Source organism: Dermacentor variabilis, chromosome 3 (genome assembly GCF_050947875.1).
Source record: "Dermacentor variabilis isolate Ectoservices chromosome 3, ASM5094787v1, whole genome shotgun sequence".
In the NCBI taxonomy this organism is placed as follows: Eukaryota; Metazoa; Arthropoda; class Arachnida; order Ixodida; family Ixodidae; genus Dermacentor; species Dermacentor variabilis.
The window spans coordinates 50,397,145-50,415,350 of NC_134570.1; the positions used below are offsets into that span (position 1 = coordinate 50,397,145).

Here is an 18,206-nt window from a genome sequence, read left to right on the forward strand (position 1 = left end):
CCTAGGAGCTGCTGAGGTGATGGACCCGGGTTAGGCTCGACGTCACCACAGAGCACGAGCAACGAAGAAACGAAGCTGGAAACAACGGTACACAGTGTCCACTTCCACTCAGGGCACGTGAGCTGGGACAAGTAATGATTGCTGGATTTAAAGGTAGAAGTAGGTTTACTAACCTACCTTACAAGTTATTTTATTTTTTATAAAATAACTTGTAAAGATTGTAACGTCCGTGAACTACGTACACCCCCCTGGGAATAAAGGAAGTAAGGATTGCTGGATTTAAAGGTGAAATAGGTTTACTTTATAAGCTACCTTACAAGTGATAATATATTCGCATATGCAAAAACCCGAATAATCCAAAGTGCTGCTAGTATCAATGAAGTTACATGTTTCCTAATACTGCTAGCCACTAAGTTTCCTTTCACATTAGTGTAAGGCAGTAAAACTGTGCGGCGTTTGCTGAGATACTGTTGCATTGAGGTATCTGTTGTGGCACTAGTTTGTGTTGGCGGTTCATCATTCAGCTTTCTTGTACAGTGTTATGAAGACATAGGTATCAAGTTGCCCTTTTGCTTGTTCAATGAAAAGGGCGTGCGTGTGTCCCCAGAGAGACCAGGTCCTGTCCAGTTGACCATTCATGTTATTACTACGCGAAGAAAAAAACGCCGACAAGGAAGGAAGCACAAAACATGCGCAGATTCGCAACCGCTTTATTTTGAAAGTTCCTGCAAATAATTAGTTGACTAATGTACACGTGTCTTCATATCTAAGACTGAACGAACGGGCTAACAAGAAATTCCTAAACGTCACAAAACAATATATTTTGCATGTATCGGCATTCAAGATACCGTGCTACAGAGACACGAAAACTCCTAATCTGTGAGGGCTGTTGGCGGTTGGCTTATGGATTCTTTGTAATTCTCTAATATAAAACGCTTCCGCTATCTCGCGGTTCAGTTGTTCTCTTCTCCTTGCGAAGGTCCGTGCTCTCAAAAAACGTTGGGGTGCCTCCGCACTCTCGGCAAATTTACAGCCAGGTGGGACAGAGCTGCGTTTTTCAGGGACAGTTGATGTTCTGGGAGGCGTTTGTTGACGCACCACGCTCTGCTTTGACACACGTGACACTTTCGGCGCGACAAGGGTATTCGGTAAACTATGCCTGCATTACAAAGAACGTAGGAACATAAGCATGCTTCACTTGTCAAGCACCCTGGCGTGCGGTAGAGGCAGTTTCACTCCTTTTTCACACCTGGGTGCAAGCTTTTGAAAGTATTCTGCTGGGGCCGAAAATACAGTTCGCACTCCGTGCCGAAGAAGCAGTCAGGGGATCTTTGGCCAAAGATCCCCTGACTGCTTAATTTCTTACGCTTCCCGGCGACTGCAGCTCATGTAACCGTTAGAGTGTACTAGAATGAAGTATTCACTCTTGTACACTCTAACGGTCACATAAGCTGCAATTGCCGCGAAGCGTAGTAAGCAGTGAGAAGATCTCTGAATCGTGTTCCAAGACTGTTGAACTGCGAGTAATGGTTACTCTTAATTGCAGCCATTCTAGTACACTCTAACGGTTACGTAATTAAGCTGCCGTTGCCGGGAAGCGTAAGAAGCAGTAGGCCACACCATTAGTCAGCCAGATAGCTGGGACATGGCGTGTGCAACGGCGCACGCTCTAGGCACACGTTTATATAGTCAACCAGAACCGTGGCGTCGGTGAAGCCTGCTCGTCTCGCACCCTAGAGACCCGGGTTTGACTCCCACCCAGACCGAAATGTAGCAAATTTTCTTTTCAGAGCCATTTATTTACTTTGTTTACAGGAACCTCCCTGAGAAATTTGACGTCACTCCGAGCTTTATTATTATTATTATTATTATTATTATTATTATTATTATTATTATTATTATTATTATTATTATTATTATTATTATTATTATTATTATTATTATTATTATTATTATTTTGACGTGCCATTACTCTTTGCGTCGTCTGCATGCCGACTACGACGGAGTTTCGCGGAAATGGGCATATATATAATGCTTTCGCACTAATAAATCTTCATCCTGTTCACCTGGAGTGTCCACGTAATTGCTGTCGCAATGAAATATTATGTTGCAATGCCAGCCAGAACAGTTATGGCTAGCTCGCGACTAGGACGCGGCAATGCTGCAAACACAGAGACGAGAACGTACTGCGCAGAATTTCTCCTTCCCGAACAATGTCCTGCGCACGCGCGCTCCGGCGACTCCTCGTGCACAGCACTGAACATCATCCAGATAACTTATCAACCCCGAAGCACCAGGTATGATAACACGTGGGCAGAGCGCACCGAGTGGCCGAGTTGGGCAGGAACATTAGAGCCGTTTCGAAATAAAGTTTGAAATTTAAGGAGCTCGTTCATAATCGTATTCTTCTTTCCTTCGCAAGTAATTTTGATTCGGCTTACATTTCATGTAGCTCGCGATGTAGCCACTATATCAGTACTTGTGGGGCAAGTTGTGTGTAAATTAGGGGTCCGTGGGCGAATATTCGAAGCTTCGTATGTGAATCGAACACTGCACACTAATTATTCGTATTCGAAAAAGGAACTATTCGGTATTTTCCAAGCGTGGAAACTAAGCACAACATATTTCGCAACTACAGAATGCTAGTCTCGTTACTGTTCTTTGTTTTCTAAACAAGTTATTGCAAATTATAAAAAGGCAACTGCTTTCTCATGCAAACTTGCTTTTCGCTTTTGAAGCCTACATGATAACCTGCGAGCTTTGCTTGTATAGCCTGTCATTCATTTAGCGTCTTTGGCAGTCTACCATGTGGCAGCTTTATCTCTTACGCTACAACCTGTGAATTCATGTGGAAAGGTAATCTATCCTGGTCAACCTCCCGACGTTTCCCTTATGACTTCTATCTCTTTTTCTCTCTCTTGGAGTGCTTGTTTGCAGCCATGCGCTCTAGTACCTGTCGGCGTGGTAGTTTAAAGGAAGCATTATCTCGGGCTTAACTCCGACGTGGCCTATTTAAATACATGTAAAACACAAAAACGTTTTTCTGAGATAACCCCTGAACAGATTTTAATGAAATCTCTTGCACTTGAAAGAGAAAGTTTAATTCTAGTGACTGTTGGAAGCGGAATTTTGATTTAGAGCCTGAACTTTGTTAAAAATATTTTCAAAATTCGAATGTTTGAAAAAAAGATAGAAGCACGAAGTTTACAAATTAATAGCTCTGCATCTTCTGTAAACGCCATCCACTAGATCATTGAAAGCGGGCAAATTTGGCGTCTCATTTTATATCTTACGCGAATTTGTTACGCTGTGTACAAGGGTTCTGCAAAAGCTGTATTTCCATATTACTAAATGTTTTTAGATTCATTTGTAATATATCAGTTTTGTCCGCTTTAGATGTACTATTGATGCAATTCACATAATTGTGATATAATTTTTCATTGCTGAGTTAGAGTTGTAAAAATCAGTTTCATTTTCTGAATATTTCGGAAATTTGCCAATATTTCATAAAATATTGATGATCTCAATTAAAAATTCGAGACCAACAGTCACTCGATTTAAAATATTTCTTTTATATGCAACAAACTTCGTCACACTTGGTCCAGTGGTTGCCGCGAAAAACGAATTCTCATTTTACATGTATTTAGATAGGAACACCCAGGCTAACGCTTCCAAATTTGACGAGGTCTGTTGCATTTAAAAGAAAAACAATTAAATCTAGTGACTGTTGTTTTCAAATTCTTGATTTAAGTCGTAAATGTTTTATTAAAAATTGGCAAAATTGCAAATTTTCAGAAAACTAAGCTATCAAGTTTACAACTCTGTAACTCGGCAATGAAAGATGATATCACACTTCTGGGAATTGCATATAATAGTACATCGAAAGCGGAGAAAATTGATATGTTACACATGAATTAAAAAAAGAAAGCTCGTAATGTGTGAATACAGCTTTTGCAGAACCCTTGCACACAACGTAACAAATTCACGTAATGTATAAATTGACATATCGAATTTGTCCGCTTTGAATGATCTAATGGATTCCGTTTACGGAACCGCAATATCTGTTTTTGATGCAGAGCTATTAATTTATAAACTTCGTGCATCTACATTTTTCAAACCTTCAAATTTTTGAAAATTCTTTTTATAAAATTCAGTCTCTAAACCGAAATTTCGCTTCCAACGGTCACTAGAATTTAACTTTTTCTCCCAAATGCAACAAATTTCATTAAAATCCGTCAAGGGGTTATCTCAGGAAAGCGTTTTTGCGTTTTACATGTATTTGAATAGGCCACGTCGGAGTTAGGCCCGAGCTAAAGCTTCCTCTTCACACAAATTTGAAGCGAGATCTTGTGGACGACATGCTCAACACATGCTGCCACAGTTCAAAGTCCCCAATCAATGTAGTCGTAAATCGCACAACATTGAAAACGAAAGCGAAACCATTTTACAAAAGCGCTACGAACAGTTTTGAGTACCGTGCTACCATCTGTCGGAGACCACAAGCTGTCACATCGCGGAGTAGTGGGTTGTCTTGCGTGTGCTTTGCGGGAAAGCGGCGGCAAAGTTCAACGAAATGGGCACGGAACGTCTGTTGACGGCCGCGGTGTTGTTTACGTGCATTGCGATTGAAATATCCGCCGATTCGTACGTGTCAGAGCCTTCGCTAGGCGTCTCGTTTGAATTCAAGCTCCATGTGGACGCCGGTAAAGAGGAGTGTTTTTATCAGAACGTTGAGGCCGGATCGTCGGTCTACGTGGCCTACCAGGTAAGTTCCTGATACTGGCCCTGTTTCGTTTATGATTGCTCGCCAAATGCCGTAAATACGTGTGTCCCACCTGTGGAGCTCTGCACGAGGACAGTTACTCGAGCATATGCGCAGCTGCCGTTGCGTTGTCTTGAGATGCGTCGAAGAATAAGAAACAGTTTGCTGTCCGCTTGGGCGAGACCTAGGGGGGAAACCGGATTTGCCGCAGACCCGTGCTGAACGAGCTGAACCATGTGCATGACTTTGTACGGCTTCTTTTGACAAAACACGTGGGTTTAAGTTCGTACGACTTTGCCCCGTTGATTTCGCATCGCATGTGTCAGGATTTCGATGTTCGCAACTGTACCGTATGCTTGTTGTAGCTAACGCCGCGAAAAAACACCTCGTGTCAGAAAGCGTTTATTACGGCACGGTTCACCGAGCACGCACCGGACAGCTTTTAGTTGTTGAATTTTACGCAGGAAACCTTCTTTGGGTAAATTGCGTCGTGGTGGCGGTTCTGACTTTCTTTTTTTTCTTTTTTTCGCTGCGATTTCGGTTATTGGATTGCGTTGAACAGCTAAACTGATTTGTATCGCACATTTTCCAGCAAGTCCGCTGTCAAACGGCCACTTTCGATCGCGATCGAGCCCGATCTGCATCTCAATTCTCAACCGCGGTTAGCTCCCTCTCCCAGCTTGCGCAGAGGATCGAGCCAATCACGACCGTGGAATTCGATTCCGACCGGGTTCGAGCGCGATCGAAAGTGCGCCGTGTGGCACCCGTACGAGTGAAAGGAACAAACTAAACAAAATCGGGAGAATGTACAGCAGTGAACTCTGTCAGCGAAAGAAATCGCAATGTTTACTTTGCGCACAGGGAAAAAATTAAAGAGAAAATAAAACAAAACAAAAGCAGTCAGCAGCACCTATAGTGATTTTCTTTCTGCTTTGATTATGCCATGAAAAAGTTAAAGAACAAACAAAAAAGGAACTAGGGTCGTATCAAGTAATTTTGCATACTGTCTTCCAACAAATTACAAGATGAATCGTGCACCGACACATGATTATATAAATCAATTTTTTGTTGCAGGTTCTAAGAGGTGGCGATGGTCAAGCCGGCTTTGCAGTAAGACACCCCAATGGCAATCATGTGCTACCCTATCAGTGGAGGCCTTCGGCTGAATATGAAGAAACAACCTCGACTGGAGGTAACCATTTTTTTGTTTTTCTTTTCACAGTGAAAAACGATATAAAAGGAATATATTCAGGTCCTCTGCCATTCGTGGCAACTGAGTCGGCGATGTGCACGTTTTCATTTTCATTATGTGCTGCACCTGACGCACATTTTCTAATTAATTTGGTGATCGGTGATACGATGATGACAATAGGAAGCCACTAAACAAGTGGGCACATATCATGGCTGTATAGATGGTAACATCCATTTCTCAGGTTTATAAGGACAGCATCTGACAGCTAGGGAAAAGCTAAAAGCACTGTAAAACCCTTTACTTTCGCTTTCCCTTAACTTATGTGAATTTCGCAATTAGAAAATGTCGCAAAATTTAAGGGCGTGCAAAATTTTCTTGGACAAAAAACAAACACTGTGCTGAAAACTAATAATTTATTTTGCAGGCCATTTCTGCTGGCTTATGCCTCCTGAAACATAGAGCATCCTATTTAATTGGCTGCTTAATGTTGTTAGTCATCTCACATGCTGTGCGGAGAATCTAACCGAGTAAACATGGCGAAGGTGATGTGTGTGTGGTGCTAGATCTTTGCCAGAAAGAAAAACAGAGGGTTAGTGCCAAATATAAGGAAGCTGCTGCTTCACAGGCTCTAGCTCTAGCTGATAATAATTGGTAGGATTTTAAGAGGAACTTTTACCTCAGGAGCTCCTATCTAAGTTACATGGGAACAGAATAATAGTTTTCATTGACAAATTTTTTGCTTCACTGTAACTGCAATAATTCATCACAATTCTTCTTTTTTCAGGATACTACGAGCTGTGCATTGATAACTCCATGTCCCACTTTGCTGCCAAGCTTGTCAGCCTCTATTTCAATTCCTTCAAGAGGGACAAATGGGAGTCGTATGTACAGGAGCTCGAGTCCCTAGGTGTCACAGTGGCCAACTTCACCGTAAGTTTGCACTTCTTGTCTGCAATCCAGCGGTATTGCTTGCTTGCCTGAAGCACACATAACGGTATTGAAGATTTTTAGATGTATTATTTGGAACTAAATGCCAGTATGCTTTTGAGTCCTGCCATTATTTTATGCATTTCTACGAGTTGCCTAATCACTGACACATTTCTAATTTAGTTTGTTGTTGTTCTTGTCACCCTGTTTGCTATTTTAACAACACGCACTTCCAATGCTAGTCTCTAGTTGAAGCTTGTATTTTTTTTTCTTCTTTGCTGCGTTTAATAAATCGGTCAGTATTTCTTTGGACACTATTCTTTTAAGGACAGGAGGTCCCCATACAGCTCCACATTTTGGCTGGGGCCTCCTCCTGCATATTCCCATATGAATGTACACCACCAAGTGACTGATTGAACAGAGACTGAATGCAGGCCAGTTCGAGCATAACTTCAAGGAAAGGTTTTCTAGCACTGCAAAGATGGAACTTGAGGACTAGGGAGACAAAAGATGATACGAAAGACAAAAATCAAGTTGTTACAGAAGCGCTTCTTGTCTGTTCATATCTTGTCTTGCATTTGTAGTCATTTTATTGTTGAAGCACTAGAAAATCCTCAAAGATGGCACTTGCTGGAGACCAAGCACAGTGCAGAAGGCATCATGCCTGTTTCATTTAATAAATAAAATGTGCTTAAACACAAACACGCATAGAATGCTTTATGATGTGCGCACCAATCTCATGCTGTGCCCGCCATCAATTATGCTGCAAGCTAAGCAAAGGTTCATGTGCTTACAAGCAGGGCTAAAATGAATCAGATTTACTAAATATAGGCCGAATTCCTGCACCAGCCTAGACGCCATGGATTTTGATCGCACATGTGATCAAAATCGGTTGATTTTGATTGGTTGATTGGTTGATTGACGCTTGGTTTATTTTTTTACTGGTATCAACTGTACCAATAATTAATGGTAGTCGACTGTACCTGTACCATGCAGCCGATTCCCATTAATTTGACCTTTGCGGGACCACAAGATTTGGTCGAATTATCTGAAAGGTTGCATTGACAAATGCCAGCGAAACGAATGAATTAATTTGTTCAGTGTTGGTATTGCAAGCGTGCTTTTATTCATGCCGCATCCCTTGTCGACCTGTTTCCTGTTGAGGACACCCGTGTAAACAACCTGAATAATCTATTTCTTGATCTCGATCGAAAACGCTGTGTAATTGTCACGCAACGCCATGCTGAGAGGACAAGCAGACTGCTGAATATGGGTGCGTGACTCAACATAAAACAAGTGGGAAGAGAAGGCTTTACGGTCGGCCGTCAGCCATGAAATATGAAAGTAAAACAGCTCCTCTCCTAGGGTAACAGTAAAGCCGCCAGCTGAATTTCTTGCATTTTCAAGCTTTTTAGTAACCCCTGCACACATGAGAGTATGCCAATGGGGGTCAGTGGGAGTCAAATTAACTGAACAGGCTTGCTTTTGCATTTGGACTAAAGTTTTTCTTCCATAGCAGTGTATGGTTTCTCGCTGGGACAATACCGTGCGTTTGAATTAAGCAAAAAGTTGAATTAATCGAGATCGAGTTAACAGGAATTGACTGCAAAAAACTGACTGCATTGTATTCTAAAGGAGCGAAAGACTGAACTACGCAAGTTATGAGAAATTTCACTACTGCAACTGCACAAATATGAGAAAAACCTTTAACATCCATGACATCGCACTGACATGCTGGCACTGCGCTTCCGACGTGAATTTGGTTTAGTGTTACTCTCCATTATCTCTGTAACTTAATTTTTCTCTTTAAATCCTCAATTCAGGCACTTTGCATACTCCGTCTGTTCAGACCACTTGCTGTTCTCTGCAGGACACCTTGCAGAAGGTAGACGGTCAGGTGGGTGAGATGCTGAAGTACCAGGACCAGAACAGGAGGCACCTATCACGAGACTGGTACATTGTGGATGGCAACAACCGCTACGTCCAGTACTGGTCCCTTGCCCAGTGCATCGTCATCATGGCCACTTCGGCACTGCAGGTGTACTTTGTGCGCAAGCTGTTCGAGGTGAAGAATGTCACACCGACATTCAAGCCACGGGCGTGAGCCCGTGACGGTTGCGCCTCTCATTGTGCGTGCACATGGTACGTGACATACATTGGCCTCTCTCAACGTGGTCAGCAGCCAGTTCCATGCGTTTCTTTCCGTTGCTGGCATCGTAACATAACAGACGAGAAAGCTTTCTTAGAGCGAGTGACTTGTTGTCTGCCTTGGCTAAAACTTTGCAGTCGTGTGCATCTCGGAGTATACCAAATGAAGGGACCCTTCTGGCGGGAAAGAGCGGAAAGGCCATTGGCCTCTTGCTCCTGCTCGTCATTTTTGTACAAGACATTGCGCAACCTTGCATTGAACTAAACTGAAAAGGCAAGGTGTTTGTATGTGTGTGCCGAGTCGACGCAACCTGTTACCCTTTAGGTTGTCTTTTGTGTGCTTGTGTGTGTTTGAAAAGTCTGCAAAAGTTAGTGTGAGTGCTAACTTTTAGACCTTGTGGTTCTTAATGCTAACACTTTAAAGAACCACAAAATCACACCGCTTGTTGTTCTTAAAGCGAGCAACATCAGCGGTGAATCCGGACCATATTTTTTGTATGTGCCACTTCCTCCCTGTACACCAAAGCATGTGCGATGAGAAGTGATGGTCTATACCAGCCCCCACACTCTTGGATGTTGCTCTGCTCGACTTGCTGTTTTGACTTCTGAGAACAGAGTGCAATGCTGATCCTTGGCTGATATACCAGTCTCCTCGCTTCACTTACGCTTCTCCGTGATTTGATTCCCATAATGAGATGTTCCATCATCACTGAAGGACTCCACCAATCAAGTGCCTTTAATGAGGCACTGAAAGTGACATCTAATGAAGTTATAGCTCAGAAATTCATGAAGATTCTTAGCAAAGCACAGAGACTTATATCAAGTTAGGGGTAGGCTCTGTTCTGAACACCCAAAAGTCGAGGCATGGCATCAAGTGGAGGAAAGTCACAGCACACGAGCGCATGCGGCCAGGCTTGGAACTTTTCTTTTAGATCGAGCAGTGGTAAACTTCCTTTTTTACTTGATGCGACTTACGCTTTTTGCTGCATTGTTCCAGAAAGCATGAAACCGAGTTGCAGAAATGAGTAGTTCCTGGGATCTCGCAAGCGTTGTCCAGTTATCTCAGCGTGGTGAGTGGTTCTCAACATGTCATGGCGCGGCTTCAACGCACTTTGCTGCCTGGTTTATTGAGGGGTGAGATTTTCACGACTAATGCGCGGTGTGGATTTACCCTGTAGACAAGCAAAAGATGCGTAACAGCGAGCTTCCATAATACCCGAAAATGGTGGATATTTAAGAGCACCACTTCTAAATGTTCACTGTCTCACATGTACATATTATTGGAGCTATGCATACCTGCCTAAAAATATTCACAATGAGATGGACCACAATTTTAGAAACAAAGGACACTCATGAGCTCAGGTAGTATTTGTCTGGGCAGGTCCTCTGTAAATCGCTATGGATGTTCACGTTCACTTTGTTGAGAGAGAAGTTGGGCTAAATCCTAGTGCTTAAAAAAAAAAAAGTAAGAAAGGTAACATAAAAAGTGCACTCTGCTCCTTATTTTGTCTGTCAACGATCTGTCTGCGTCAGTCTTTTCTATAGACGCTCTGCACTTCTGAAATACCAGAGACATTTTTAAGTTTTACCATGAGAACCAGCACGGTAAGCCAGAAAAGAGGAAAAAGAAGGAACAAAAGAGGGATGGTGAGACAGCCTTGATATTTCCACAAACTACATTGTAAACTGTGACAGCGTCTCTGCAGTACTGTCTAATCATTTATCAATGAACAAGGATTGCATTGCATATTAAAATAACCAAAGGCTAGACTTACAAAGCTTTGACAGTGTTTCATATGTAAAAATGACTCAAAGTGTGCAAAAATACTTTTGAAATTCCGTGGCATCACACTGATGTGCTGGCTCTGTGCTTTACTTGCAAAATTCAAGAATGGAAACATTGGTGTGCATTTTGTCCATTAGTCACAAAATGTTTTTTTGCCAAATAAATGTAATATGTAGACTCAGAAATGCTTCGCCAGGCTGAAGTGATTTAGTGTTAGCCTTTAGCGTCCTTTTATGCGGGATACTCCTTAAGAGGAAGCTTTAGCTCGGTAGCTCCCATCTAAATACGAGGGACGAATTAAGTTTTGTCGTTTTTTCAAAAGAGAAGGTGGTACACAGGGTGAAACAAACAGTTGCCATAAGAATCCACGCCAGCAGACCGGCGTGCACGAGGTTATTAGAGTAGAAATCACGATGGCAGACAGACGTGTGCTGACAACGTAGTCGCCAATGGAAGTGCGTGCTGTTATCCAGTATGAATGGGCACCTGTTCCCTGCGTTGAAAGCCTGACTATTGGGACGCCACTTACAAAATTATGCTGAGGTGGGGCAGGATGTGTGACAATTCCTTACATTGCAGGGCACCGAGTTTTACCAGAGCGGTTTCTTCAAACTGCTTGCACGCTACGACAAATATCTCAATGTTGATGGCGACTGTGTGCAAAAATAGTGCAAGGTGTATAGTTTATAATGCCATGGTGTTTTTTTTTTTTTTTTGAAATAACGTTTTTGTGTGAAAACAAATGAGGAAACTTACTTTCGGAAAGTTTCTCTTACATAGGGGGGAGCTGAGAAGTTGTTTTTCTCAGCAATAAAAAAATGATATCGCAATTCTGTAAACTGCACCTAATACTAATGCATCTAAAGCGGACGCAATTGATGTAACACGTTGCTTTGAAGTATGCCACTAATTTACAAGTAGGACCTTTGGAGAACCCTCGTAAACATTGTAACAATTTTACATAAGCGTTCATAAATCGAATTTGTCTGCTTTAAATGCTCCAACAGGTGTAGTTTACTAAGTTGCAATATCTGTTTTTGGTGCAGAGTCAATGGATTTGTAAACGTTGTGTTTCAATTTTTTTTATTTACTGATTTTTGACAATTCTTTAGAAAGCTTGAGGTCCTAAATCAAGATCTTGCTTCCTGAAGTAGCTACAATTTGACTTTCTTCCTTGAAAGCGACAAATTTCATTGAAATTATTCCAGCGGTTGTCATCTCGTAGTAGAGCTTCTGAATTTCACCTGTAATTTGAATACGAAAATTGGAGTTGGCTCTGAGATGTAGATTCCTCTTAAGCTTTAAAAGAAGCTGCATATTAACTGCGGTGCAGCTTGGCCTCTGTTGGACCACGACCCTTCAGCAAATGCACAGAATAATTGTAAAACAGGGAGGCCTTCTCTATCAGTGCCAAAGGTACATGCTTTTTAGGGCTATTTAATTCCACGCAGGATTGATGTCTGCCAAACCAATACAGGCCCGTCTTTGCATTTTAGAAATATGTTACCCAAGCTCGAAGAAATATTTTCACATTTTCATGTTACCTTTCTTTTTTTTCTTTAAGCACACTAGCTTTTGCATGAAAAGGCTTCTGCCAAAAACAGATTGAGGTACAATGAATGCTTCCAACTGTCTGACCTGCCAGCAATGCTTTGCTCCCAACAACTTCTGTAAAACATGCATTTTTTGCATTCCCCCTTCTCCCGGTTTCCATTTCTTTAATTTTTAGGTGACAGATATCTTGTAGATGCTGCACTATACGTCTGTTTGCATTCTGCACTGATGGTGATAGCTTTTTGAGATCATGCTGTTCTGGCTAGACCTATTGGCGCTGCACCTGAATCATGTGGTCATGTGCAGCAATGCATGTCGGGTATGTTTGATGATTGCAAATTGTTATACTGAGGCATTTGCCACTGCAGTCATCTTATTGCATGTGATTTCACAGAACTGAGTGAATAGATGCACATCGTTAAGCTGGATTCTCTGATTAAAAAGACATGTTAAGGAACTTTCTTGTTCGGTTTATCATAGGTTCAGCATGCTTCTGCTATGGTGAATTATGAGCAGGTTTCAAAGGTCTCTCTATTTTTGTCTAAGGGCGTACAATCTACTGGCATGGACAAATGAAGCCCTAACAGGAAAATTCAAAATCGGAAGATTACGTTTGAGGTAGGGGACATATTAATGAGTTTGGTTAGAACTTCGACATGCGATAGGACAATTGTCTGTGACACATAAGGCGTTCTACCTATGTATGGAAATCCATCAAAGAAATTTCGGCATTTTTAAAATTTTTCAGATTTTCCTGTTTGTGTTTCCTTTGTCCAGGACGGTACTGTGAGCTGGCGAAAGCCCAATTGTGTGAAACTCATGTTTGACAAGCTGCATTTGAATCTCAAATGCATCGATGCAGGCATGTATTCATTGCTCAGTTTACTGTTACTTGTTTATTTTCGTATTTCTTGAAGATTTGTAACACTGCTGCAGTGTTCTGAATGTACTGAACAATTTTACTATACTATATATATATATATATGCCTGTTTTGTGTGCGTATGTGCTGTATTGGAGTTGATTTTGGTAATGAAACTGGGCCAATCTTGAGAGACTACATCGATGACTATGTGCATGATGTTTTTGCAACACCGATTTCAGCACTGTTATGTTGTTCAACGTGGATGCTGTACAACACTGCCCGTCCACATATTGATTTTTTTGAACACTTCATTCCTTCTTTTTGGGACTATTGTTTTTGAGGTTGTACATCCCAGTTGCGTTGAATGAAACTCATTTCAAGGGGTCTTCTGTTGGTTCCTATGCCAGAATTGTGTGAATGAGCACACCAAACTGCATGTGCTGGTGTGTTGAAAAATGCGAGACATGTCTGGGGTATGAATGTGCAATAAATGTGATCTTTTCATTGCCTCTCACTCTGTGGTAGTGATTCCTTGCTGCATTTTAGTACTAGTATAAGCTTTTTATTGCAATTGCAATTACGTGGACGCTCCAAGCAAATTTGCAGAATCAGCGTCGCTGCGATGTTCCATGTAAAGTCCAAGTGCGATCAGATCACGGCCACGCACTGTATGCTGTAGGGGTGAGCGAAAGCTGACAAGGGTAAGCCAAGAAGGATGGCCTCTTCTCCCATTCGCGAAGGAGGAAGGCGGGGAGGGTATGTGCAGTCTTCTCACATGCGCAAGGGTGGAGGGGGGATGTGCGTGCGCTATGAGGGGGCAGGTTAGTATGCATCTCGTCTTCTACTCCAGTTGCTGCGATTGAGCGCAGCCACGTGCACCCCATCTTGGAGGCAATCTGCGGTGGATTCGAAGAATAGTGGACCTGAGATAGCTAATTGGCTTCATGTGCAATATGTTCTCACGTGGTTGGTTTGCGTTGAAATAAGAGGCAGCACGAAGGGGAATTCGCTCGCCACTGCTGCCGCTCTTCAAGCCAATGTTCCGACAGCGAGTGTCCGTGATCATCGAGCTGTGTCTGTGGTCATCGAGATGTGTTCGTGCTTGCCTGTGCACGCGTGATAACGCAGCACAGTTTATGTGGTTACAGCAGTTCATGCAGCTGATAAAATGACTAACCTTACTTCGTATATCTGTCTAATAATATGCTATCACAATCAATGCTTCGCCTTTCAGGCAAAGCTATTACCTTTCTTTTGTTCGTTGTGGGTGCAGGAAATTATAACCCTGATACTTGCACAATTGTAGAAGTATTGATAACCTGTGGCGCTAGAAAAAGAAAAACTTGCATAATTCTTTGGAATTTGTTCACACAAGAATAAACAACTTGGAACAGAGAAACAATATATAAGGTTATTACAGAGAACTCTCACTTGAGTGAACTTCAAGGGACCGAAGGAAATAGTTCACTTAACTGAAAGTTCACTAAACTGAATATTCACTAGACCAACATAAGACATGGCACACATAGTCAAAAGGTTGAAGCGCAATTCATGGAGCAAAAGACGTGGCATCCATAGTGTTAGGGATGTGTGAAATGGAATTTGTACGTATCAATGAAAAACACACCACGTGGGTCGTTTGTGTGCACACGCGGAACCGACGAGACTGGAAAGGAAGAGACGACGACCATACCACGACTAGCCGGTCGGAAAAAAACAGGCACCACGTGGTTTGTGGTGTGACAGATCGCAGCTTTGCTCTGGTGGCGTTGCAAGCGCCAACAATGTTACTTTGTTCATGGCCTCCGAGATTACATGCTTGCTCGTTTTGTGTGGGCAATCTCGGAGGCCATGCCTTGTTGCCGTTCGTTTTCCGTGCCACCGCTTTGCCCCAGGGGCGCTGTAGCGCCAGCGACATTACATTGCCGCTGGAGCGGCGGTTTGACGAGGGCAGGCATCGGTTGCGCCTGCAGTGCAGTGCAGTGCAAGCCTTGGTCCTCTGAGCGAGTTCGTTAAACTGAAATATTGACTGTTCCAAAATTCGTTTAAGTGAAACATTTTTGCATAGAATCTATAAGAAAAGTGCCGGGGATTTTTAAAAAGTTCGTTATTCTGAAATATTCGATAAACCGACGTTCGTACAACTGAGAGTTTACTGTAATAGATACCAAATATCTAGGCATCAAAAAATCTGTTTTTAAGCACAATAGATAGCCCAACCTCATTTTAGGCTTCGAAAAGGCAAAAAGGCAAGTTCTGTAGTCATCAACTTTGGTTCTCAACTGTCGTATTTAGCACAATAACGTTGAGACAACAAAGCAGAAGACGACTTGTATCGTCTTCTGTATATATGCAGATATTTAAGTTGAGCACCTGTTCACATGTACCAGCAAGGTGGGAACTTTTACAAAACTCACAGTTAAGCACTCAAGGCCAAGAACTTCCAGGCCCTGTGAAAAAAAAAAAATCTTGCGTTTTAGGTGCCAAAACTACAATCTGATTATGAGGCATGCCTTCGCGGGGGACTGCGAATTAATTTTATCCACCCGGGGTTCTTTTAATGCGTAACCGATGCATGGTACATGAGCATTTTTGCGTTCCGTCTCCATTATGTATAGTCGGCACGGCCAGGATTGAACCCACCACCTCTTGCTCGGCAGTGCAGCACCATCTCTGTTGCCATAACTGCACATAATGCAGTTCAAATTGCACAGTTCATAATTTGTGAATGATGCCGATGTAATATGGTACACATTGCATTGTTCATATTTTGCAAACACCTGAAAACAAAACTGTCATCATTAAAAAGTGGTGTTTGCAGGACAGGTGCATTGTAAAATCTGACGTAATGCCTCATGCTGGTGGCCGAGGTAGCACAAAAAAATATTTTGCACAAATTTTTTCAGCTACAGGGGGCAGGAAACCCCCTGTAGGCTTCAGGAGTAGGCTTCACCCCAGGCAAACTGAGACTTTATTGAAATTTGTGCAGGCAGCTCCCATCATATGTGAACCACAGGTGTACACTTCATTTGCTTCACATCACGCGTTTGACACTGCTGCAGCTGGATATCTTGCATCGGCCTGTCTCCTCTGACCTTGCTTTCAAAAGACAGTGAGTCGCGTGCCAAACGTCTTCCTCGTCCAGTGTTCCTGCTCCAAACCAGCAAACGACGCTTCCTGCCTGTCATTCAAGGTTGGCCGAAAATATTTAGCCACAGACTTCGTACTCAATACTGAAACTTGGCAAGAAAAAAATTGTTTTTTTGTTAATAAAGGGTTAATCAGCCTCTTAAAGTTAATCTTAGCAAGTGAGTGAAACTAAGTGCGCTATTTTCGGACCATACACTGCAAGGCATGGCTGATCGTCCCATCTCATTTGCAGTGCGGTGAAAACCACCAATCACTCGCAATCGGTTTCATGTTAGCATACATAGCGATAGTAAAGTACTAAGTGGAATTCTCATTTAATATTGGACTTTGCTGCAATGACTCCTTTCATTTTACCTTTCTTTCACTCTAACAGCTGTTAAGAGTTGGATGGGTTTGCTGTGTTTGTCCTTTCCAATACGTGATTGTCAATATCAGGTTGCCAGGCCACCACCTCATTCTCAGCTTTATTCTATAATGGCAGCTTTTGCGGAATAACTGGGACACAATAATACCTAAAGGACGAGGATGTTGTTGGCTGTAGGCGGATCTAGCCTTGCGAGACATGTCAGCAACTGTTCCACCCGAACATCTCCTTTCATGAAAGTTTGTCACCATTCAGAAGCGCAGCACGAGACAGGTGAACGAGACGCCTCGCAGTGCGCTTCGTCTTCCAGTTTGTATGCAAAAACTGCGGTCATGGATTTCAGATACTAGCTTACCCAAACTCGTAACCTGTCTAAAGGCGAAAGCCTTTTTGAGAGAGACGGCACGCATCGTAGAGGCCAGAAAAAGCCTTCAGAACAGAGACAGCGAGTCAGCTTGTTTTCAACTTTATTTTTTAGTTATGCGCATGATGCGTGGCACACGCTCTCCTCGCACCTTTCTCTTAACACGCCGTTCTGGGGAGCAGACAATGCTGCTTGAGACAAACATTTCAGCAGCCTGCTCAGCTTTACTCTCACCGTACATGGTGAAGAAATGCAAAGTTTTGCCCACCACAGGGGACTGAACTTGTGCGGTTGGGAGCCAGACGTGCTAACCACAACACTACAATGCTGCTTTGGTGCTGGGCAATTTGTACTGGGTTTCGGGAGTTACGCAGGCTCTGAAAGCGGTGCTACCTGTGCATTTGTTTTGGACGCCAAGACAGGGAACACTGTAGCAGACGAACACAACAATGCACGTGTCGTAAAGGAGCTGTTCCTGAGAAGGATGGCGGTGTTCGCTGCAAGAGCCTGCTGCTGTCACAACAAAAAAGAATTGCAGCACATATAAAACTGTTGGAATTAATATTAAAAGAAGCTTTCGTGAAATGTTTCAATTAAACGCTATGCAAAAAGACACTTGATGTGTGCAACTTTTGTTGTACGTCCAAGTATACGTGCACGAGAGACTGTTCAATGTTCTTCTGCCCACCGCAGAAGTTTTGTGTCACTTGGCCTCACGGCAATGCACATGGAACTGTGAACCTTCTGCGCTGCGTTTCACATCATAACAAGTGCCTGTCTGGCAAGATGCGGATACCGTCACGATGTGACACACGTGACCCAAATTACCTAGAATTAATGTCTATAAGATCGTTTTGATGTCTTTGGGATTGGTTCGCTCTTCACCATCTCCAAGATCAGGCCACCTTAGTCTGTGACGAACCAACCGAGCGTATCTGCCAAAGCTAAAGGAGGAAGGCACAGAAATCTTTGCTCTAGTAGAGCAATTATGTGCTTAAGTCCTATCTCTGTTGCACTAAGCATATTTAGGTACCGTTTCTTGTTTCATTGTGTAATTCTGTAGAGAACAAAGCTGGTTACCAGCACATCATGGTAC

General features: G+C 42.7%; 1 protein-coding gene across 2 annotated transcripts; it reads left to right on the plus strand.

Moving 5' to 3' along the window:
• The first annotated feature begins 4,502 nt into the window (after nucleotides 1–4,502).
• On the plus strand, nucleotides 4,503–13,746 carry loj (p24 family member logjam). 2 transcript variants are annotated; one of them, XM_075685060.1, is made up of 5 exons: nucleotides 4,503–4,765; nucleotides 5,837–5,954; nucleotides 6,739–6,884; nucleotides 8,752–9,023; nucleotides 10,027–13,746. In XM_075685060.1, exons 1-4 carry the CDS (start codon nucleotides 4,574–4,576, stop codon nucleotides 8,983–8,985), a joined length of 690 nt encoding a protein of 229 aa, XP_075541175.1. In that variant the 5' UTR covers nucleotides 4,503–4,573; the 3' UTR covers nucleotides 8,986–9,023; nucleotides 10,027–13,746. The 2 variants fall into 2 exon arrangements, with proteins under 2 accessions (XP_075541175.1, XP_075541173.1); XM_075685058.1 differs by having other exon boundaries at nucleotides 8,752–13,746.
• Nucleotides 13,747–18,206: the final 4,460 nt, after the last annotated feature.

Bases quoted from the DNA above. Each gene is read 5' to 3' on its own strand.
- loj (XM_075685058.1), top strand. From the start codon at position 4,574: ATGGGCACGGAACGTCTGTTGACGGCCGCGGTGTTGTTTACGTGCATT. The intron at 5,955-6,738 runs GTAACCATTTTT...TTCTTTTTTCAG, and splicing joins AGAAACAACCTCGACTGGAG to GATACTACGAGCTGTGCATT. The intron at 6,885-8,751 runs GTAAGTTTGCAC...TGTTCTCTGCAG, and splicing joins TCACAGTGGCCAACTTCACC to GACACCTTGCAGAAGGTAGA.